Source organism: Anarhichas minor, unplaced genomic scaffold, assembly GCF_050575085.1.
Source record: "Anarhichas minor isolate MPS153535 unplaced genomic scaffold, ASM5057508v1 ptg000007l, whole genome shotgun sequence".
NCBI classification, from domain to species: Eukaryota; Metazoa; Chordata; class Actinopteri; order Perciformes; family Anarhichadidae; genus Anarhichas; species Anarhichas minor.
The window spans coordinates 7,622,914-7,647,188 of NW_027466453.1; the positions used below are offsets into that span (position 1 = coordinate 7,622,914).

The window sequence follows — 24,275 nt, forward strand, 5'->3', positions numbered from 1 at the left end:
AGGAGCAAGGAGAGGCGGAGAGTCTCTTTGTTTTTAAGGCTCTTCTCAGTTGGTGATTAACAACCCCCGATGAATTATTGACGTACTTTCACCACATCTTTCCCCTCTCTGCTGGGCGGGGAGGGTTTGGGTCTGGAGGCTGGCTTCGGGGTGAGAGGCGGGGCCGAGCCGGAGGAGGAGGTGCTCTGACCGGTGGAGGCGGCGGCTGACGCAGGCATCTGACCGGCTGAGGTGGTGGCATCGTGGAGGAAGATCCTCTCGCTGCGGCGTCGGGTCCAGCCCTCGTCCTCGCTGAAGCCTCCGAACCCGGAGCCCGAGGGGAGGTCGAAGCTAAATTGCCGGGGCGGCGTGGGCCGTGGTTTGGGCAGAGGCTTGCGCTTGGCGGGCAGCGCCTCATCTCGCTTGGAGGGGCTGGTCTGGTCGATGCGGCGGGTTGCCGGGGGCAACAGGGGAAGCTCTGGGGCTGAGCGTTTGCCGTGAAGCAGAGACGGGAACTTCCTCAGTCGCAGGTCTGATCCAGAGTCTGACCACTCGCACTCTGAAGACCCTGACAGAGGAGAGGACAGGGTCACACAAAACTCTTATTCTCTCTCTCTCACACTCACACTCACACACACACACACACACTAACTAAAACATGCAGCCAGTAATAAACGCAGGTGTTAGATTTTGTGAAATCAATAACTGTGAATAGGACTATTGATCAATTTGAAACTAATACATTATTGAAGACTGAATCATTACATGCAGCCTGATGTGACAATTAGAAATAAATGAATATTTAATTAAGAATCAATAACATAATCCTCAACAATCACTCAGGCGGTGAACCTGCTCAACCACAAAAAAAAATAAAATAAATTGGGTCATGGGAATCTGTGAAATTGGTAAAGACAGAAGCGTTTGTGCAGAGAATGAATGAAAAAGCCACATCACTGTGTTTTTATCTACTTCTCTCTCTTTGTTGCTACTTTACATAATAAGGTAATCCATATTCACTGTGGTTATTGGCACAGACATGATGCTCCGTCACGTGCAACTCAGTCGTATCAGTTTTTACCCAGAGTGCTTTGCCTGCTGCGCTGTTTGCCGTCGTGGAAAATGCTCAATGGAGTGGAGCTGACGGGGAGCGCGCTCGCCGCAAACCTGGCCAGCAGACCGAGCCCGCTCTCCTCATCGTCCGAATCAGACTCGTCCTCGTTGTCGTCCTCGGACGTTTCTGTTTCAGAGAAAAGATGATCAGCTCAGAGGAGACTGCGGCGGCAGCATTGGTCTGGGCCAAGAGGTCAAATCACTTCCTACTTCCGCTTCCTACTGACTGTGGACACAAAGACTGCACTGCTGAGGAGAGGAATTAACGAAAGAAAAGGGATCGATATACGTTTTGAAGACAAACTAAATATAAAGACTAAATTAAGCCTGTGTAGAAGCATGGACTTTACAATAACAGACTGTTTTATACAAACACACACCAACAATCCCACATCTTAACATGTCAGCTGATCAGAGACGACAGTGGAGAGAGATCTACTGTCCAAACCACTGCAGCCTGCTCTCACACTGTAATGCTGAGTAAGCAAGACACAGCAGGAGCAATTAGGATTTACCACATACATGCATGTAATCCACGCTGACCGACACGCGCGCGCACACACACAGCTGCTGAGACCATGTGAGCTGAAACTCTCGACTCCATTTTCATTTATATAGAGGAGAAAAAGAAAAACCTCAGGGGAATGTGACACAGGGAGAAGTGAAAAACTGCTTCCTTCTTCCTCCAAGTCTGTCTGACTGACACACACACACACACACACACACACACACACACACACACACACACACACACACACACACACACACACACACACACACACACACACACACACACACACACACACACACACACACACACACACACACACACACACACACACACACACACACACACACACACACACACGTTGTTAGCAGTTAGGTCTATGGCAACAGAGAAGCATCTCCTCGTGGGTTAGAGCGTTAACATTGTGGGCGGATTCACAGCACAACACACCTTCATATGTTCTGTCTTCATCACTTTGAAGTGTAAAGAGGCGGCCATAAAAATGTGCAGCCATTTGTAACGCTAGGCTGAAAGTCTCTGGTTGAAATGTGTTACACCTGCAAACATACAGAGCAGTGATGTAATGCTGTACCAAAGTAGACCTTTACATCACTGCAGCAAGAAGTGAAACCAATGGAGGCCGGCAAGAACTAAAAGATGTTTATTGGACGTTAAGTTCCTCTCCGGCCAACGAATGAAACGGTTCACTTGTGCGGTGACTCCAGATAAGAATAAAATACATATTTACTAAACAAGGACTTGTTTTAGGAGCCTAGTCTGGAGCACACGCTGTGCTGTGAATCCACCGTGTGTTAACTGAAGCAGGCAGACGATACAACAGGCAGGCACTGAGAGGACAGCCCTGTGAGGCCCCTTGGTCTAATGTTGAGGTATGTATGAGGTTCAAGTAGCCATGGCTACGTCCTCTTTCCCAGCAGTCTTCCAATAAACTTCTTCAAGCCATCAGGAGACACAACGCTGGGGAAGTGGAGGTAACCAGGGCTCTCATGAAAGAGCTTTATCTTTTGAGAATAAAAATACAAAAAAGTTAATATTCTGTGTATGTGGTTCAATTTCAGCACGGTCCATGTTAGCAGTTAATGAAGAATAGAGGAAGGGGCACTTCCTACTTACAGAGCAGGAGACAGGGGTGTGGCCTCAGGCAGGGCGGGGCAGCCGAGCCGTAGCTCAGCCTGGCCTTAAGTCAAGCAAAGCTTTAGCCACAGCGAGGTAGCGTAGGCTCAAGGCTGCGCTAGTCCTTGCCAAGCTTCTGTAATGCAGCAGCAGCAGCAGCACAAGCACATGGAACAGGCTGAGAGACACTCAAAGCATCATGGGTAGGACGAGGAGGGGGAGGAGGTGAGAGGACGGAGCAAGATGTCAGAGAGAGTGACGTAAAGGGAAAAGGGTTATTTGAAGGTTTAGTAGACACAGAGGAGGGGCTCTATTGTCCAAATATCCCCAGCATCTAATACGACTGGTGCCGCCAAGACGTTTGGAACGAGTCGCGATGCATTTATTTCCCCCAAACACTCAAACACTAGACCACATCAATAAACAAAGTAAATTTAACTAAACCCCCCCCAACAATCACTATCATTTCTCTTTGTTTTATGACCAGGAAATAAACGTCTCATCTGTCCCATCAGAATCAGCTCTGTGTGCTCTGAACTAATCTTCTACGCGTCATGTTTTCAGTTTCCCAAATGTACACCTGAAGCTGAACGGTGTTTTGTTTTTTTTCCAACCTTTGCCAGGAGGACCAAAAGGGATATTTGAGGAACAGAGCAGTCTAAAGGGTGTGTGAGGTGCAGCTGGACAGACGGACAGACGGACAGACAGATGAAGCAGACACAAGGACCACAGCGCTTCGCTTTCTGTGCCAATCAAATCAACACCTTTAATAATAAAGCTCATAGGTACCAAACTGCAATACAACTTTATGAAAAAATCTCACAAATTCACACAATTTTTCAATGTACAAATGCTACAAAAAACGGTTTGCAATCCAGGCAATTAAAAAAAACACACCATAGAAATAGGTAAACTCTTTTTTGTTGTTGTTTTTTTTTAAAAAAAGGCCACTTTATAGAGCCAGCAGCGAGAGAGGTAGAGATCGTCGAGCTAAAGCACAGTCTGACAACAGCTGCCTGAGCGAAACGCACACAAAGACGCACGCTGTGACGAGGCTCAAAGACACGTTTCTGCCCGACTCTGCACCGAGGGGGGGGGGGGGGGGGGGGGGCGAGGAGCTGTAAGATTTGGTCAGTAACCTTGGTCGAAGGAGTCGTCGGAGGAGCTGAGGCCCGCTTCCTCCAGCAGCAGCGATAAGTGCTTGTGTTTCTTCTTCTTCTGAGACTTCTGGCTGGACAGCAGGGACGACGACGTCGGCGGCGGCGACGACGTCGGCGGCGGCGATCGCCTCTTCCTGGCCGGGCTGCCGTGAGAACGCGTCCCTGAGAGAGGGGGCCAGCCCCCTCGAGCGGAACTGTGCTCCTCTGAATCCGAGTCTGGTGCAGAGAGAGTGTGGTTAATGATTCAGGAAACACCAGGAGGATGTCTGCTTGATCTCAGCATCACCAGCACTCTGCATTCTTCAATCTAAACCTGGATCTAGATTAGAATATTTTAAATCCACGACTCGGCTCAGAGTGGCGTTATTTAATAGATATAAAACTGTGTTTTTAAGATGAAACATTACTTGGACGTATCAGTTCTTCTCTAACAGCATGAGTCATATGAAGCAGTTATGTTCAGGTACTCACTGTTGGAGCAGCTGCTGAGCTCCGATCTCATTGGAGAGAACAAAGCAGTGTTCTTCTGACCTTTCACCTTCCGGACGGTCTCCGGAGCGGAGGCCTTGGCGGCCATCTTGTGCTTCCCTGCTTTGGCGGACGGGTGGATGCCGTGCTCCTTCGCCCGGCCTTCCGCAGACTTGCCCTTCGGCATGTCTGATTTGGAGCCGGAGGTAAGTTTGCGAGAGGCGCCGAGTGAGCCGAGCTGCGAGAGCGAGAGCGCTCTGTCGAGGTCCGACGCCAGCTGCTCCTGCTCGCACACGTGGCCACGCTTCACCTTCAACACCTGACAACACCGCGAAAAAAACAACACTTTGTTAATCACTCAGAACGCTGGCGTCACACAGCAGGCAATATTTAAAACGTGCACTTGCGAGAGGCCTACCTCCAGACCGTGACTGGTGGACGGCTCCTCATCATTCCAGCTCTTCTTCTTCTTCTTCTTCTTTTTCATCTTCACCCCTCCACTTCCTGCCTCCGTCTCCTCTTCTTCTCTGGACACCCGGAACCTCTTCCTCTGTCCATCCCCGGCTTCAGAGTCCTCAGAGTATTGCACAGTCCTACCCACCCTGACACATCGGGATATTTGAACCGTTTTTGCACAACCAAAAACTAAACAAGCAAACCAAAAAAAACATGCAAAAGAATTAAGGCGGAGATCTCACTCACTTTCCAGGCCTGCCGTCCAGTTTGGGAGTTGTAGCCAAGTGTTTCCTCTTCCTGGGTCGTCCTCTGCCCCGTCTGGTCAGGCTCCGCCTCTCATCCTCCTGCTGCTGCCGCTCCCTGACATATGCATAAAAGAGTTAAAGGTGTGTATTTTGTCTGGGGTGGAGTCGTGGGAATGTGTGTGTGTGTGTGTGTGTGTGTGTATATGTGTGTGTGTGTGTGTATATGTGTGTGTGTGTGTAATTATAGCGGGAGTGTGATTAATGCATCTTGAATGTGGTTCTTGCAGTAAGTATGTGAGCTCACCGCTTGTCTCTGCGTCTCTGCAGCTTGCTCAGATCTCTCTGCCGCTCCTTATATGTCTTCTGCAGCTCGGCCAAGCGGACGCGGTATTCCACTTCCACTGCGTCCAACACGTCCACGGACATTTTACCGTACAGCTGCAGAGAAAAGAGAGGCAAAAAAGGTGTCACGACATTTCCCCCGACTTGACGTTTTGCATCTCTGCGTGACCCGTGGCGTTTGTCTTCAGGTTACCGGCTCTTCCTTCCTCTGCCTCCAGCTGTACTTCTTGTTGGGGTCCAGCGTTCTGGGCAGATCAATGTGGGACTGTTTCTCGATGGCCTCCAACAAAATCTGTCTGCTTGCTTTCAGAAGACAGTCCAGACCCTCTAGTGTCATATCTGAATGGGACACAGAGGACATTAAAACATTAGAGATTTTTTATCTCATCTTTAATTATTTCCCACCTCTCTCCCTCTCATATCCACTCACCTTGCTCCAGGCGAATGTGCTCCATCTCTCGCTGAGCCATTTGGCTGAGCAGGGCCATCCCCTCCAGCGCCACCATCTCCAGAGCCCCCGTGCTGCTGCAGTCTGCACCCATGGGAGAGTTCTCTATCTGCTGTATGAGTGTCAGGGCCGGGGGGGTGTTGGGGCGGGCCAGGGCCATTTCACTGGCTGCCAGCAGAGCAAACATCCCCGCCATTGGATCCTCGGGTCCGATGACCAGCGGGAGCGGCGAGATGGAGGTCAGAAGAGGATAAACAGGAGTTTCTCTGACACCTTCTCTCAGACTGGGAGTGTGCGGGTTGATTGGAGTGTCTGGCTGTTCTTGCTCACACGCTGCGCTGGTGATTTCTTCCAGCGACGGACACATCCGAGACGACTCCCGGCCGTCTGAATTTGCAGCGGCGCACGACGGATACTGTTCTGGATCTATGATGAGCTCCGGTTTAGGCCCGGCCTCTGTGAGTGGAGGAGGCAGGGGATATGCTGCCTGACAGCAGTGAGATGACGCCTCCATTTTGATTTGCCCTCCTTCCTTCTCTTCCGCCCCGACTTCTTCCGGTCTGTCACCTTGAAGCCGCGGAGGGCTGGGGACGAGCAGAGGTAGTGGTCGAGTCTGGGGCTTCATGGCTTCCCCGTCTCCCTCTCGGCCCCGGCTGGCTAGCACGAGGCTGCAGCCCCGGCGAAGAGGACCCAGAGGTTCTTGAGTCATGTCAAGCGGAGGCGGCTCCACGTCGGGTTCCTGCTTGAGAAAAGATCCCGTTTTTGACGACTCTAGTTTCTGTGGCTTGATGTCTGCGTCCAGCAGCCTTGATTGGAGGTGGGCCGAGGGCAAAGGGGCGGCAGAGGCAGGAGAGCGGGACCGGTGGGGTGGGACGACTTCTGTGTTTGCCGCTGTGGGAGCCGGGACGTGATAAGGGGGGAAAGGAGAGCCGTATGGGGCAGTGATGGACCGGTACGGGTAACCAGGAGGGAGATCTGTCATAACAGTAAAGCAGAAATAAAGTTAAGAGTCACTCATAGATCCAATATCATGCAAAGGCCTGACGTATCCATTACTCAAATGTTATTCAGTGGTTTAAACTATGTAAACACTGTAAAGACAACAAGTCTAACTTCAGAGGCTCAGTTGCGGCTGATGACTCAGCAGTTTGATTCCTCCAAACTCACCAGAGTAGACGCCTCGAAAGGGTGCAGAGGCCGGCTTCTGTCCCTCCCTCTGCTCCCTCCGGCCCACCTCCAGCCTAGGCCGCCGCGGCGAGGACGGCGGCGGGGAGGCCGAGAGGGGGGAAGGCGGGTGAGGCAGGGGCGTCGGTGGGTGAGACAGCACCCTCTGACCGCCTTCCTCCGACTTGAGGGCGGTCACCGGCGAGGGGAGCGGGGGCAGAGGGGCGAGGGAGGAGGTGGACGGGGTCGGCGAGCGAGAGAGAAGGGGAGGTTTGCGGGGGTGCAAGATGGGCGAGGGGGACGGGGAGGATAGCGAGGAGCGCCGAGGTTTGGGGTCGGCGCTCCGCTTGTCTGCTTTGTCTTCCATCTCCGGCCGGTGCTCGCTGGCCTTTAGACGCTCCTGAAACACAAGAGAGGAGGCGGCTTTGATGGTGTGTTTTTTTTAATGATGCGACACACGTGTGCTTCAGAGTATAAACATCAGTGAGCGGTTGCATTGTTTAGACTTCCTGGCATGCAACAACATTAGGTCCACTTACGACTAGCTGTGCGTTCCTCTGCAGCTCCAGGACCTGCGCCGTGTGCTGCTGGATCATGAGCAGCTCCTGTTGCCGGAGCATCTGCTGCTGGGAGAGGAGCTGGAGCTGGGCCGCGTGCTGCAGTGAGCTGCCGCTACCGTAAACCCCCGACCACACCGGGGCCCCGCGCTCAAGTACATCGCCTCCTGTGGAGCAATGGAGGCCGTTTAAGGAGCACTCTTTGGCATCGCATTTGTCATATTAAAGATGAAGAAATGAACCGGTGTTGGGCGGCATTTTTACGGCTTCATTTCTAAAGATTAAAGACAACATTTCCCACAAGCCCCAGGGAGGACAGACTCTGTTGCAGTGGCTCCCGACCTTTTTTGTGAGATGTAAACAGATTTATCCACATGTAAGTATCCCTGGTTGGGAATCACTGCTCTGTTTAGGCTTCCTGTTAGTTTGTTTTCTCTTGCACTCTACAGAAGAGTATAATCATGTTTCAAGTACATCAAAGCGTTCTCTTGTTCATGCTGTAAAGCAGCAGAAAGCAAAAACTACTGGCACACAGTCCACAACAACATACGGGGGGGCTGTCAATCCAGTTGGCTTTGGTCTCATTTGTTTACAGAAATTACCAGCACTAACATCTGCTTTCAAAATGAACACGGTGATCATTGCTTTTTGCTAAAATGCAATAAATAGTTATTTTATAAACCATGAAATTGGCAAACCAATAGCTTTAGATTTCACACACGCAGGCTTTCATACCGTAGTGTGACAGGTGTTCAGTGGGGATGACTATTAGCTGTCCAGACTGTGGGTCCCTGGCAAACTGGTAGTGAGGGGGCATGGAGGCTGGCAGAGAGGGTGGGTAGCCTGGGGGGAGGGTCTGGTGGAGTGAGGAAGGACCCAGGCCTGAATGGGAAGAAAACAGTGTGACTGAGAATGGGGGAAAAAAAAAAAAACATTTTCCCAGCTAAGCTAAGACTAACATCAACTCGGCATCATTCTTCAGCCAGTATCTACCCACGTTGAAGCCGTAGTAGAGTTAAATCAGTGAGCACACGGCGAATTTAGCTGCTTTTTTTTGAGTGATTTGGTGTTTTTGCCCCGTGTGTCTAGACAGAGCTGGTCCTCGGGGAACTCCGCATTTCTGTTTGTGTTTCCATATTTTCAGATGGTGTGTATGTTTGTGTTTAAACTCGCATACGTACGTGACTTTGAGAATGTGTGTGTGTGTGTGTGTGCGCGGGTGTCTTGATGCTGTTATTTCTGGAGCGTTGGCGGAGCAGGAATGTCCTGCAAAGATCAAGAATGTCTGTGGGCCTTGACCCCATGCAGGCTACTGCTGGACGAGCCTCTGGACAGACGGAGCGCCTCCCTCTGCTGCTACACCAATCACAAAATAGCTACACAGGCGCATGTAGGATTTTGAAAAAGCACGCCACGCTCTGGTGTTGAACCGATTTGGACTCTTTAGTCTGAAGCACCAGGTTAGATAACGCGGCTGACAAGAGAGGAAGACGTAGATGCTCACTGAAAAGGCCAAGAGCTGCTGGTACTACTGCTCAGTGTGGCGGTCTGCTGCACTTGTCCACATCTGTCAGTCTACCTCAGCGGACACAAAGTGTCAGCTCACATGAAGACACGGGAGGTCATTCATCTGCGACACGCGAGCTTTTGCATTTGTCGTGCATGCGGATGCTTGTTTTAGTCCAAAAGCCACAGACATTCAGATCACATACAAATAAAAAGCAGCAAATCGTGATGTATGACATTTAGCTTGGGAATGAAAAAAATCAGTGGCGATTCATTCTTTGAATCCCAAAACACACGCCTGACTTCAGCCACGATGCAAAAAGGTGTCACGAGGAATATCAAGGGCAATTTGGGGAACATCTAAACAGGAGCTTGTAGCCGTTAAGCTAGCGTCTCAAGTCACGCGCACGTCCACATACTGTATGGGGAACTGGACAGCCAGACTGGGGGGGCTCCAGGTCGGGGCATCCAGGGGTGAGAGGTGAGAGTTGAGGGGTCGGGATGCCATCGTCCCGCCCCCGCCAGGGCAGCCCCTCCCGTGACCATGAGGTTGGGGGTCATGAGGCTGGGTGTCATCATACTGGGGGTCAGGCTGCTCGACATCGGGGCTTGATGCATCTGCGCAAACTCCGACAGCTCCTTGGACTCTCTGGACGGAAACAAGACACTGTTTTATGCGACGCTTTGCATGAACATTTCGATTTTAATGAACAAAAAGATATGTAATTGAAATTTTACCTGAGCACTTTCTCCTGCTCGCGCTCCAGCCGGCTGGCCAGCAGTCTGTCATCGTGGTGACGGCCCCGGTCCTCCCCTCGCTCCTCATCTATAATGGGTTCAGGCACAGATAAAAGATGTTTAGGAGCTGCATCGCTGAGGCTCCTTGAGTGTTTGAACCCTGATCCCGCATGTAATACGCTTTATAGAAAAGAATACAAACTGTGAAAGAAGATATGCAGGAGGGCCGAGGTGAGAGGACGCAATAATGTGGTGAGAAGGGAGAGAGAAGACAAGGAGACGCTGGCTGTATAACGGTGACACCACACAGCATGTCATAGCAAGAGAGGGGAAGCTAAAAATACCATGTTGGGCCACATACTGCGCACACACACAGTGACAGCTCTCTGAGTGTCAGCTCTTATCAGTTAATAGTCTGGTGCCACAGGAGACGTGTGAACAAACCACTACTCTCACACACGCGCACACACACACACACACACACACACACACACACACACACACACACACACACACACACACACACACACACACACACACACACACACACACACACACACACACACACACACACACACACACACACACACACACACACACACACACACACACACACACACACACAAACACACACACGAAGGCCGACAGCAAAAAGACAAGAGATGGAGAATAAAAAATAAATAAAAAATTTACGGAAAGCTGCCGCACTCAACCAAGCAGTCCAGAATAAACATGAGGTCCTCCTCCTCCTCGCCGTTAACCCTCTTCCATCTCATCGACACTGACTGAAGGTCCCCGAGCAGCAGAAAGGTTTTATACGAGTGTGCTGAACCCTTCAGTTCTGCTCTAAAAGTGTGTGTGTGTGTGTAGCCCGTAAAGGGACAAGGGACTTTAACAATCCCTGACATGCTCCACAGGAAAGGTTTCAAGACTGTTACCAAGGTTACAGGGAGCCTGTCCCACATGCTATCCTCTCTGCATCAGTAAGCCAGCGATTAGCGCTGCACGCCCCTCTCTCTCTCTCTTTTCACTTCTTTACTTCCTGACATACCTCTCTCTCTTCCCGTCTATCAACCTCGATCAATCGATCTACATCCATCCCTTCATTTCTTATCATTAGCCTTTCCTCCTTCTTGCTTTCATCCATCCCTCCTTCCCTCCATCCCTCCCTTCATCCATCTAATTGTGGTTTGTGTGTAAATCCTCAGCTGTTTATTTAGAGCTCTTCTCAGAGTGAGGGGCTGATGCTATTAGACCATCACTCTGCTCAAGCAAGAAAATGAATAAACGCCCACAACAGGCACACACGGTTCCTCAAATACACTCTCACACGCACGCACGCACACACACACACACACACACACACACACACACACACACACACACACACACACACACACACACACACACACACACACACACACACACACACACACACACACACACACACACACACACACACACACACACACACACACACACACACACACACACAGTCCGTCACTCTCAAGAGTGATCCATTGCTTAGCAACGCACCCATGGTCTTATTGTAATTCAAGGCTTGTTTGTAGCTTTTAGCAGCACTCTGTAATGACATGTTTAATGCAGGGAGGGTGGTGGTGGTGGAGGTGGTGGTGGGAGAGCTGAAGAAAAGAGTGGAGAAAGAGCAGGGGGCCTGAGGTGGGACAAGGAGGGAGTGCCGCTACAAAGGCCTCCTCAGAGAGGAAGGAAGGGTGGGGAAGGAGAGAGGCATTCAACGCAATGAAAAGAGCAAGAGACGGAGAGGGAAAGAGGACGGAGAGAACATGGAGCTGAGAGAGAGAGAGAGAGAGAACCAGAGAGGAGGAGAAAGACGGAGAGAGAACGCTGTAGCTGAATGACCTTGACGCACAAGAACAGAGCGCTGTATGGCAGGAATTGCTATGCAGCACAGAGAGCCGACAGACTCGCCAAAATTAGCCTTTCAACGAAATACATCCCATGATATAATTAGGAATTTAGGGAGAGAGAGAGAGAGAGAGAGAGAGAGAGAGGGGGGGGGGGGGGGGGCTTCTACGATTCCAAATCGTGCATGAAGACCTCAAAGTCAATCAGGAGCTGAAAACATGACTCTGATCCAAAAAGAAAATGAATCCTCTATTATTCATGGGAACCAAAATGAGGAATCATTTGCTCTTGGTTCATTGAACTAAAGGGGATCTGTGCTCCCTGCAGCGCCGTTCTGGGAGAGAGTTGAAGGCAAAAGCAGGAGGAAATACATTAGAAATAAATTAAGTATACTTGATTGAACGTGCCAGAGACGATCAAACACAAAATGACTTGTGTGATTGAGCGCTTCACACTTCTCTAATGATCAGAGCAGTTCCATTTGTACCTCCATCATTCACATGCAAGAAAACAAGAATTCCCTGTTTTGGGCATTTCTTAGATAAGAGGCATCATTACCTTTGATAGCCGTTTGCAGCAGGTTCCTCTGAGTGTCTGAGGGTCCACTGGTCTGTTTACTGGCGCTCCCACTGTCTCTCTGCCGGGCCACGGCCACAGCAATGCCAACCGGAGGGTGGCGCACCTCCCCCTCCCCCTCCCGGCCGAAAGAGCGGGCGCTGTCCGGCCGCTCCTGCTCTCGCTTTAGCTGGGGAGGCACCCGCAACGCCCCTGAACCGCCTGATCCGACCGAGACCCTCTCCCTGTCTCTCTCTCGCTCCCTTTCCCCCCTGTCTCGCTCTCTTTCCTTTTCCCTCTCCCGCTCCCTCTCCCTTTCGGCTTCCATCCCGACGCTAGCCAGACCCCCGAAGGGCCCCCGGCCATCCGCGGCGTGCCTGGCGGACCCCGGACCTTCGGCGGCAAAGTTTCCGCTGTATTTGATGAGACTCTGCATGGCTGAGACCTCAGTGGGATCCGACCCTGCTCCCCCGCCTCGCTCTCCCGCCAGTGACCCCCCGGGCCGGTAGAGTGCCGATGGATCCAGGTAGCGTCTCTGACTCCCCTCCTCACCTGCACGCCCCATTCCGTGTTGGGAGGGGTGTGTTTGTGGGGAATGGCTGTGGGCGGAGTGTGTGTTGTTGTTGTTGTTGTTGCTGCTGCTGCTGCTGCTGCTGCTGCTGCTGGGCCGGTGGTTTGTGTGAGGGGACATCTGTGTGCGTTTGGGCTGGCTGTGGGGAGAGGAGAGTGTGTGTGCATGTTGGGCTGCCAGGGCGGCCATGTGACTCGTGGCATAGTTGGCTAACGGGCTGATGGCGTTCCACTTAGGTTCCGCCCCCGCCCGCTCTATGCCCAATCGGATTGAGTGTTTAGAGATGTCCCTGGAGTCCGGACTGAACCGTGATTGACCGGAGGAGTAAGACGCGTCCTGGCCTCGTTTACCAACGGAACCATTGGAACAAATGACAGAACCTTCCTCTCTTTGATTGCTTGACTCGCCAGACTGGGAGAGTCGAGGATGCTCCATCAGGCTCCTCTCAGGAAACCTGTAGCTCTCCCTCTGCCTGTTTCTCTCCCGTTCACGCTCTCTGTCTCTGTCGCTCTCTTGTTCTCTCTCTCGCTCCCTCTCTCGCTCTCTTTCTCTGTCTCTGTGTTTGTTGTCGCGGGCCTGCGAGGCGATCTGGATGGGCCCGACCCGCTCGTCGTAAACCTCCACAGAAGGCACATATGTCGGTGCGCTGACTCGCTGCTCCCTCATACACTCTCTGGGTGTGGAGGGGTGAGGCGGGCCAGCGGCGGAGGGCTGAAGCGCTGGAGGGAGGGCGTAGGAGACGTGGAGGGTCCCGGCCGACGTGGCCGCAGAGTCATTCCTCCGCTGTCTGTCTGAGTGAGAGTTTGAGTTATTGGAGTTAGCGTTAGAGTTATGGTGGGGTCGAGAGACCCCCTCTTCCTCCCGACCCCCTCTGTCTGTTTCTGGTCCGTGAATCCTCCCACCCCCGCCTGAAGGGAAGGAGTGCCGTGGAGGCGACGGCCGGGATCTGGGCTGCACTGCGGAAGGCTGGGGGTGGGGCTTCTGCTCGTGGGGGTGAGGGTGGAAGGCCCAACTCTCCCGGTCTCTCTCCGTGTCCCGGTCCCTTTCTCTCTCCCGGTCCCGGTCGCCGATCCTCGCTCGGCGGTCCTCCTCGCTCCTCCCGTCCTGCGTCAGGTCCACCACGCTGTGCGGCCTCTGCTCCTCTCTCGACCGCTCTCGCTCCCTTTCCCCCCGATAAGGGCGGTCCCTGCCCCCGTCCCGGGACGTCCTCTGTGGCGGTGTAGAGCTGGACGGGGCGGTCGGAGGAGGAGGAGGAGGAGGAGGAGGAGGAGCAGATGGAGGGTGGAGAGGCAACTGGCTCACGGGGGCTGGCAGGTAAAAGCCCTCTAGAAACACACAGAACGTAAGACACGTGAGTCTAAAAATCCAGGACAAACTCTACATGTTAGCATGAAAACAAAATAGGAATCAAAGCAGCTTAAATGTTTCCCGTTTCTGGCTCAGTTGCACAAACAACAAGTCTTCTCACCAAATGAAAAAGCTTGACATTACTGTCACACATGCATCGTCAGGATATTTAGTGAACACTAAATCCGGCCGCTTGTCTCCGTGAACGTTGCTGTTGACAGCGACTGACCTTTATGAGAGTCGTAGAGAGGGTGCTGGGAGAGCGAGGGAGGATCCAGGTGGCCCAGGGACAGGTAAGGGCTGGAGTACAGGCTGCTGGGCAGTGGAGGGTAGCCTGAAGACACACACACACACACACACACACACACACACACACACACAGAGAACATGTCATTAGTAGTTTGTAGAAAAACTGAGACAATACAATAACAATACAATTGTTTTTCTGGCTCAGTCGGGTAAATATTGGGGCTTCCTTGAAATTCTGACGAGGACCATTTGGAGCTACGGGACAACCTCTGGAGATAAAAGACTCTCCGGCTGTTATGTAACAAAGCGAACATTAGTTCTTCTCGAGCAGCTGAGTCGTTCTTTCGTCTGTAGACTGTTGGTCGGACAAAACTAACCCCGAAGACGTCAACTAGGTCAATATATATATATATACTGTATACGTTTTTAATGAGAGGGTTACAGTCGACCCCGTGTCACCTGCAACGATTTGTTTTGTTCTCGCGTTGCGCTCGAGGTCGAGGTGTTCTGCCCGACAGCCAGCTGCTGCTCTCAGAGACCGGGTCTTAATATAGACAAAGCCTCGCGCCTGCTGCAATGCTCTGGATTTCTGTGTTAGACTGCCACCCAGAGAGGGTGAGACATTCCCTGTTCGCACACTCCGGCCACTCCAAGAGATATCAAAGACGCCGCTGCCGTTCCAACATGAAGTGGCGAGCAGCAGAAGTATAATCTGTCTCCTCTCCGTTCTGAGGCAGAAATGGAGAAGCAAGAGGAGGTGTGCGGGGAGGGTGTCAGCGGTTAGAGGAAGGCTCGGGGAGACGGAAATATATAAAGAATGATGTGACGGGACTAAAGTTTCTTGCAAAGCTCCCTTCAGCTAACAGCTAACCTTGATCTCTAACAGCTTTGATACGGGGTTCCCGTGCAGCTACGGTGCAGCCCAGGCATATGCAGAGTCTGCCTCTTAGCTGCTGCGCGGAAACCTCTCCAGCTTTCAGTAACTTTAGCTGCTGTGAAAGCCAGCCACCAGGTATTAAGACTCTCTCATCGGCCGTGAAAGACTCTGCGCATATCAGAGCAAGTCGGTTCTAAGGCTTCTTCAGCCGGCAGGAGGTTTTTAGCTTATTTAGCTTCTGACACGCCAGCCTCAATTCAGGCTAAACTTTAAGGCGAGCGTCTTTTATCCCTCCATCTTTGGCTGAATACAAAGTCTACCAGGGCGGATCTTGTATTAGAAAGCTTAATTTAAAGAAGGTGTAGTCCAAAAACATTTTCATAAAATCAAACCCTGTTTTTGATATCATTTATGGTCTGCATTTTTTTCAGATTTAAAGGATTTGTCATCGTTAGTGGCGGGGTCCGCCATTACCATACTGGATTCAGTTTGAAGTCACACTAAACATGCGTTCATGTTATCCAGCATTAAAGGAATAGTTAGAAATATAGATGTATAAGCCAGTAGCCGTTTAGCTTAGCATAAAGACTGGAAAACAATGCACCTATCAGCACCTCTTAAAACAACTACTTCACATGTTATATCGTGATTGAACCTTGAACCGCTGCTGAAGCGAAGGCAGTAAGATCGAGACCAAATCTTAAATACCTAATCACACACAATCTGCTGTGTTTGGAGAAGCACTGTCACACGTCTGTGTCACACGGGTGAAGCAGTCGGTTTTATAATGAACCCATAATAGAATTCATTGTCCTTCTCCTTTTACCGTGTCAAAATGCACTGCGGGATATACGTTCCCTCCTATCTGACCTTCTTCTCCAGCGAGACTTGATAAGGAGACACAGAAGGACGGGAGGGAATCGCGAGGGGAACGGAGATTCAATCGCTTACCGAAGAGAGACAAGAGAGGTCCACGGAGAGGACAGAACACACAGAGACGTATAAATACCTTTGTGTGTCTAAAAGTGTGTTCATAAGCTAGTTCAGGAGGGAGACGTTGTGGGAAAGTGGGACAGGAGAGCTACAGAGAGGGGAAAGACAGAGAAAGTGGGACAGGAAGAACAAGAGAGAGGACGATAGATTACAGTAACGCATGACAGCCGAAAAGTAAGAGACAGGTGGAGGACGGAGGAAAACGGGACGCATATAGGACCGAGCCAGCAGCAGCCCAGAGACAGAAATGGAGCAGCGAGGAACCAGAGGGAGGAGCCTCCTGGGCTTTGGACAGGAGCGCACCGGGAGAAACGTCGTGAAAGTAAGAAGAGGAGGAGGAGCGGAAATGTCCGTTGAGGCGAGCGGTGACTTACCTTCGTGAGCGTGTGAAGCCCAGAGCTGGGCCATCTGCAGACCGCTGGGATTGGCCGATCTGTACGCGGGGTCAGAGGTCAGGGGGGAGTGGCCGGGGTAACCTGACAGGAAGGGACTGGAGCCCGCCGGGAAGGCATCGCCTAGCAAACAGAACCAAAACCACACTAATGAGTTACCACTGATTGATGAAGTACACGCTGTCACTTTCCCCGTGTTTCGCGGCGTGTCCGGTGCTCAATCGATGCACGCTGACGGTTCGATGCCGAGTCTGTTGTAATCACATCATCGCCGAGCCAACGTGCACTCTGCTTCCACGAGACAGACGGGGACGGTTCATGTAACCAACAACTGAGAAGCAACAATCGTCACAGCGCACGTCATCAGATCTGGATTCACATTTAGCATTTTAATCTAATTGACAAACAAGTTATTCTCACCACTTTCTAATTGTTATCTTGTGTGTTTTACCTACGATAAAACAAATTCCCCCGAAGACACAGAACTAGGCCGAGTACGGCCGCATCCGAGACCTCAGCGCTCTGCTCCTGATTTTCTCGATTAACGGTTTGGTCCGTGAAGTGTCAAAAGAAATAGCGCGAAACGCCAATCACGATGGTCCCAGAGCCCGAGTTGACGCCCTCAACGTTCTTGTGTTGTCTGAAGACATTCATTTCTACGATGATGTATGACAAAGAGAAGCAGCGGATCCTCCCATTAGAGAAACTCTAACCAGACAATCTGTAGGATTTCTCCCACAAAACAGTTTCTGCTTGAAAAATGAAAGAAACCGTTAATCGATTATCAAGACGGTTGTAGATTATGTTTCTGTCGACTGACTGAGTTATTGTTCACACAGCGACCCCTTTGTCAACCTGAAGGGAGAAATTATTATTTTTCCAATATTTCCACAAACTGCTACGGCCTTTAAAGACTAACTTCAACATCATGGACGTCAACTTTTCTTTTATGATAATAAAAAGCCCAACGAGTCATTGTGACCCTGATGATGTAGAAACCTTCTGCACACAGTGAAGTGTGTACAGATATGATGACATGTGTGTTGACGTCACACTTCACCAGTAGACCCCGTCCCATGCACGCATCACGGACAGAGTGAATCCTCGTACAACCTTCCATATCTCTGCATGATACCGTTATCGGTTGTTGTTGTTAGAGTCCATCCACCGCGTGTGTGAACACTCGCGAACTTTGAACCTTTGAACCATCACTGCCTCTTCCAATCACAACTTCCTAAGAGCTGGAAAAGGGCTTCATGTTTAGCAGAGGGTTCTCTCCCCCCCCCCCCCCCCCCCAAACCCATTACTGAACGCCCTACACAGCCATTACCGTGATAAAACTAACCATGTGTGTAGGGGAAAGGGTGCTGTCTGTATACGGGCGAGGGGGAAGGGACAGAGTGTGTGTGCGTGCGTGTGTATTAGTCCTGTGGGAATCTGAGAGAGACATGCTGTGCTCACCGAGTTTCCCCTGCATCTAAATCAGTACATTAAAACTGCAGTCCGTCAGCACCTTCACACACACTTAGTATTTTAAAATCAATAGCAAATGCAGCTTTCCAATTAATCACAAAAGGAGGCGTGTACGTACACACACACACACACACACACACACACACACAGGAGTAATGCAGTGTGCATCTAAAAAAAAATACAGTGAAGGTGGATCCTTCTTTATAAGACACCATGTTTGTGTCTCTGTGTGTAGCTTTAAGGAATAGTTCATCAAAAATACAATCTTTCTCTGACCTGTAGCTCTGTTCATCAATCTAGATCATTTTGGTGTTAGTTTTGGATGCATCTGCCGTAGAGACGTCTGCCTCCTCTAGAATGTAATGGGACTATGTGGAGCTCGGCTTGTGGTGCTAAAAGCTAAAAGAAAAAACACACATTTGAAAGACTCAACAGCAACGTCTCTTTCCAGAAATCACGACCCGGTTACTGAAGATAATCCACAGACCGTGTTGGGAGCAGTCTCATGTTTAGTGACATGTGCAAACACTTTTGCAGTGACTGCCCTTTGAGTCAGAGACCCTGCAGGAGCTTCAGACACGTACCACTGAAAATGTGCAAAAAACCACACTCGGCATGCACAGAAGAATCCACACGATCACGGCAATTACTGGGAAAACACACACACACACACACACACACACACACACACACACACAGACACACACACACAGACACACACACACACACACACACACACACACACACAGACACAGACACAGTCACACACACACGATTAAACAACTCTGTCCTGTTCATCTGTACACAGTCGCTGTCCAAAGAAAAGCATGCATCTCCTAATTTGGTGATTCATTACGACTAAAGGGTGAAGTGTCTTTTATGCACCGAGCATGTTCTTTCTGAATGTGGTCACTGGTGATAAGAGCGAGTGTGGTTTAACACTACAGCAAACACTCGGTGTGTGTGTGTGCACTTACAGTGCAGCCAAACAAACTTCAAGCCAGTCAATCATTTGTCTTCCTCTATTACGTCATGAGCAACGGCGATATGAATTCACGTAGTCTTCCTCTCACTGCAGCAGCAGCTTCTTCTTCTTCTTCTGCTGCTACTCCCTGCGAACATTTAAACTGACGCGCTGACAAAAACATACCAGAAGTGACCTCTGTCCCGTCCAGTAGATGCATTTTTTGATTAATGACGGCGGTCAGCGCCAACCTCCTGTGTTTCCTGCACCGCTTCACTGTTAACGTGAACAGCAGCTGGAGACGTTTGGTTCACGTCATCAACAACTTAATACAGCTCTGATGCAGCCGTAGCTGTACAACACTGGATTACATACGACGTCGATCTCACGACATGAGGAGACAATTTGAATCCAGTGCTGGAATAGTGGACAATAAAACTACTAACTTTATTTATTTATTTATTTATATATATATATATATATATATATATATATATAGAGAGGTAATTACAGAATGCAAATATTGCAAAAAGACATATGCTAAATACTGTAGTATCAAAGGTATGCTTAAATTCAAATGAAAATATTTTCAGTGATAACAAAACAAAAACCGTTATAATTGTAAAGATAACGGACATTTTCTTTAGAGATTTACCGACTATTAAACTAAACATAATGTCTCTTGTTTTTTTATGTACGGTCATAGTTTTCAGTGTGACGGTAAAAAGTGATTTGCTATTTATTACTATTGTAACATGTGATTCACAGCACGGCTCAACTCAAGCGACTCCTGACTTTTCTATGTAATTCGATAACGAGAGTTAAAATACGACCGACCATTAAAAACACCAAGAAACACATTTTCACCGCTACCTTTCCTTTCCACCTTTCCCCCCGGTGTGCGTCACGATACGTGCCAACAATGTTGCTCTAACAAATTATTCTCACTTTCTAATTGTTACCTGGTGTGTGTGTGTGTAACAAAACGCAGACAAACCCCCTCAACTGAGCACACAGAATACATTCACAACCACCACCTGTCAAGGATGTTAAGGTCCTGGTGGGATGTCAGCAGTTTCAGATTCCTTCAGGCCACACACACACACACACACACACACACACACACACACACACACACACACACACACACACACACACACACACACACACACACACACACACACACACACACACACACACACACACACACACGGATCAATCTCAGCATCACAGCCGCCTACAGGCCTTTTGTCCATGTGTTAGTGCAGTGAGTGACACACACACACACACACACACACAGTCCAGAGTTATGCTTCGTGCCAGTGATCAGGAAAAAAAAATACAATCCCAAATTCCCTTTTTCCCCTTGCTGAACAGTCCAGGGGAAGAAGAGGGAGGGGGAGAACGAGGGAAAACATTTGCTCTCCTCGTTCCAGAAACAACATCCAAATGTGAGCGGAGAGGGAAATATTTCTTTAAATGTTTTGCAATTACTCTTTCATTACCTCCCTCTCTTTCTCGCAGCCCTTTCCTTCCTTCCTCTCTCTCCCTTCACAACTCTATACCCGCTCTCTCACACTCACACTCACAGAGAAGCAAGTTGCCAAGAAACACGCTCTCCGACTCCCAACACGCTCTCGATCCTCCATTTTCAGATGCTCGTAGGAAACGTATCTCCACACCAGAGAGGGGAAGGCCTGCAGGTGATCAATCCTGAATAGAGCGGCAAAATCCGACGCTCTCGAACACACACAGCCGCCCACGCGGTGAAAATCGGAGGGATCAAACTCCAACGCAGGAGTCTCGATCGCAAATCGATGCACTGAAACGTAACCCGAAAAAAAAACGACAAAACTGGATCGCGTACAAAAGCCCTAAAAATATGAGGGAAAAATCTCTGCCACAAACACACACACTCTGTGAACCCATCTGTTATCCATCAGTGGTACTCAGAGCAGGGTTAGCTGTGGGGGGGGGGGGGGGGCTCTTATTATTGATCTCTGGTTTTTATTCCCTGCAAGAAAAACATTCAAACTGTAAAACTCTGCCACAGCCGACACTGGTAACTTTAACCCTCACAGGACACACACACACACACACACACACACACACACACACACACACACACACACACACACACACACACACACACACACACACACACACACACACACACACACACACACACACACACACACACACACACACACACACACACACACACACACACACACACACACACACACACACACACACACACACACACACACACACACACACACACGGGGTGTGCAGGATTTACATACATGTCTACATAAACACATATCGGTTTTTATGTGTGAGGGGTTTATGTGTGTGTGTTCATTCAGGCTGTGAGCATGTGGTTTAAAGCGTGTGCGTGTCGGTTAATGATTTCAAAATGTCCGGGTCTGGTTTTTCTGCCTTGCGACTTGTTTGGAGGAAACTATTTCGTTTGTGAGCTCAAGCTGAACACAAACAGATTCTCCGCTTCACTTAAAAATGTCTCGGCTCAAGTTACGACCCTGTGGTTTGACAAACCGCGCGGCGGTGTGTCAACGTGCAGGGTGGTGGTGCTTTTGTGTTATTGTTTGTTGACGAAGAAATGACAACACGTTTGCAAAAAAAAAAAAAAAAAAAGGGATCTGGTACAAATATATGCAACTGCCTGCTGTTGATCAACGGCACTTCACGAGTAACAGAAAAATGTTTTCTTTTTTGTTACTTACAATCCAACGTTGCAAACCTCTTAGCAATAAAGACTTAAGTCTGGATATTGTACGTCTTTCCGACTCCCACAACAAGCTGCACATCACTGCTTTAATTACATAAGTGGTGCAGAAACCAACGTCTTTATTAGTTTCTTGGAATGAAAGTGCAAAATGTGCCGACTTCAGCCAAAGACAGATGACCTAGTTGGTATTTGGTAAAATGCTTATGTTGTTCTGGTTTGTCATACGTTCTTTAGTTACTGAAGTTCAACAGTTTAAGTATATTTTTGATGTAGTATTCGAGCTGAACTATGCTATCTGTTGTTTTTACAGGTACATTTAGTTTTACTACTAATGAGTGCTGGGAGAGAGTTTTTAGTGCACGTGGGGGAAACGTTTAGGATCAATGGGTTGCTCGTAAGATGCAAATGCAAATACAAACCTGCGCCTGTGTCACAGAGTGTTACATGTTGGAACATCGTAAACAGGAAGAGAAGGACTTGTGAGGACACTGGTTTCATTCAAAAGGAAACTTGGCTTTAGTCAACTGGAACACAATCCAAAAGGGAAAAACCTAAAGAGCCTCTGACACTGGTACATGGTTAAACGGCCGCTATAATAATACTCTCTTCAAAACCTGATCAACTGAAATTATAATGAGCCTTTCATGGTGGCTGAAGCACAGGTGTTCCTCACAAGATTACTAACAAAAGGCTCCGTTCTATTACCCAGTGAGACGCGAGAGTGAGGCAACACGCACAACACAAGAACCCGAACGGAGCAATCGCAATTAATATCCAGCAACGACCAGAGCAGTGTGTCTCACAAAGGCAAATGTATTCACCTCAACGCAGCGACAGAAGAGAAACATACAGTTCAGGGTTGTTTCTTGCAACTCACTCATGCAAAAGTTGTTCTGACAGTTGAATGGAAACAGACCTCGTGTGTGTGTGTGTGTGTGTGTGTGTGTGTGTGTGTGTGCGTGTGTGAGTCTCGCTGTGCCGTGCTGTTGCACTCACAAATCTCCTGTGAAGACGGCAGGTGTTATTTTGACACACTCCTCGGTACCAGCAAATGGAAACAGGCGCGCACACACACACTTATGCAGTGTCGCACACAGACAGAACGGCATGCACAGTTGCGATGAAACGCAAATGCCAGCTCTCTCTGCACCCCTCTCACAGGGTTCGGTCGACTTGTGGCTCGACGGTTCATCATGAACTAAAGTGGCGCGGACACAAACCCACCGAGGTGCTGACTGACAGCGAATCATCTGATCTTCTTCTAAAAATACGTCGGGAATGTTATCGGCACATTTCTCGTGACAGATGAGATTAATCCTGCGAGGCCGAGTTAAAACCCACAGCGTGTTCATTTTTACAGTCTAACGACGCATCGGTAAATCTCAGCGACATTTGGGATGTAAAAGGTCAGGAGTTAAACGGTCAAATGAGCAGGTTGCCTTTGAGGCTAAAGCACAAAGCAACATCGCCTAATACGAGACGCGCATGTCTAACCTGCTCCGTGCGTCTCTCAACGTGTCACTACGCATTTTAAATCTGAACCGTAGTCTGCTGGGGGGGGGGATATAATAAACCTTATGTAATGGGACCTGTAGAGACTCAACAGACACACATAAGGCAGTGTGTGACCTTTGTGTGTGAGAGGCTGTTGTTTGAGTTAAAGGGAGGCTTCTGGCAGCCTGAATGACTGAGCTAATGCTTTGGGTATTTCGACATGCCACGACACGCTCGTTTTCTCTCACACACACACACACACACACAACTGGCCTATCATTCTTATGTTTGACAGCTGTGTGTGTGTGTGTGTGTGCATCATATACGTGTGTGTGTGTGTGCACGTCGTTTGTTTGTCTCCGACAGGTTTATTGTGGCAGGGCAGCAGGGCCTTGTGCTTTCTCTTAAGGGGCCTGTTTTCTCTCCTGAAGGACTCAATTAATCTGAGAGGGGACATGTCCAAGCCACATCTTCGTTCTCTCCCACACACACACACAGACCTACGCACGTACACACACACGTACGTGGGGGTCTGTGTCTTGAATACATATAAACACACACTCACCACATTAATTTTAACGTAAACGGACACACTAACCAAGTGGCGTGGAAGACAAATTGGTATTGGCCGAGATAGCCCTGCCCTGCAAGCTGCATGAATTTTGCTTACACTAGTGTGTGTGTGTGTGTGTGTGTGAGACTGAAAGAGAGAACATCTGAAGGGCTACCACATTTATCTAACCGTGTCAGATGTGTTGTGGTCAGGATAAATCTCTTCCCTTCTCTCTGCACAGAGTCCCAGGGGGAAACCCCAGCTCTAACTGCACTAAGCACAATCACATGCTCCCATTCCCATCAAGACCTCAATCCTCTCATCTACACCGTTCCCCTCGCTCTCTCTCT

The 24,275-nt window shown here is 49.5% G+C and overlaps 1 protein-coding gene across 3 annotated transcripts in view; it reads right to left on the minus strand.

Moving 5' to 3' along the window:
* tnrc18 (trinucleotide repeat containing 18) overlaps positions 1-24,275 on the minus strand; it is a 42,114-nt gene that overhangs the window by 11,648 nt on the left and 6,191 nt on the right. For 2 of the 3 annotated variants that reach the window (XM_076084907.1, XM_076084904.1), the window contains exons 3-19: positions 16,672-16,812; positions 14,408-14,512; positions 12,264-14,156; positions 9,819-9,906; positions 9,500-9,729; positions 8,310-8,456; positions 7,557-7,741; positions 7,021-7,417; positions 5,836-6,828; positions 5,599-5,744; positions 5,368-5,501; positions 5,065-5,178; positions 4,781-4,964; positions 4,366-4,681; positions 3,874-4,110; positions 1,061-1,219; positions 87-547 (exon numbers count right to left, since the gene is read on the minus strand). In XM_076084907.1, coding sequence (XP_075941022.1) covers positions 87-547; positions 1,061-1,219; positions 3,874-4,110; positions 4,366-4,681; positions 4,781-4,964; positions 5,065-5,178; positions 5,368-5,501; positions 5,599-5,744; positions 5,836-6,828; positions 7,021-7,417; positions 7,557-7,741; positions 8,310-8,456; positions 9,500-9,729; positions 9,819-9,906; positions 12,264-14,156; positions 14,408-14,512; positions 16,672-16,812 — 5,930 coding nt within the window. The remainder of the gene's footprint in view (positions 1-86; positions 548-1,060; positions 1,220-3,873; positions 4,111-4,365; positions 4,682-4,780; positions 4,965-5,064; positions 5,179-5,367; positions 5,502-5,598; positions 5,745-5,835; positions 6,829-7,020; positions 7,418-7,556; positions 7,742-8,309; positions 8,457-9,499; positions 9,730-9,818; positions 9,907-12,263; positions 14,157-14,407; positions 14,513-16,671; positions 16,813-24,275) is intronic. The other variant, XM_076084905.1, reaches the window with a different exon arrangement.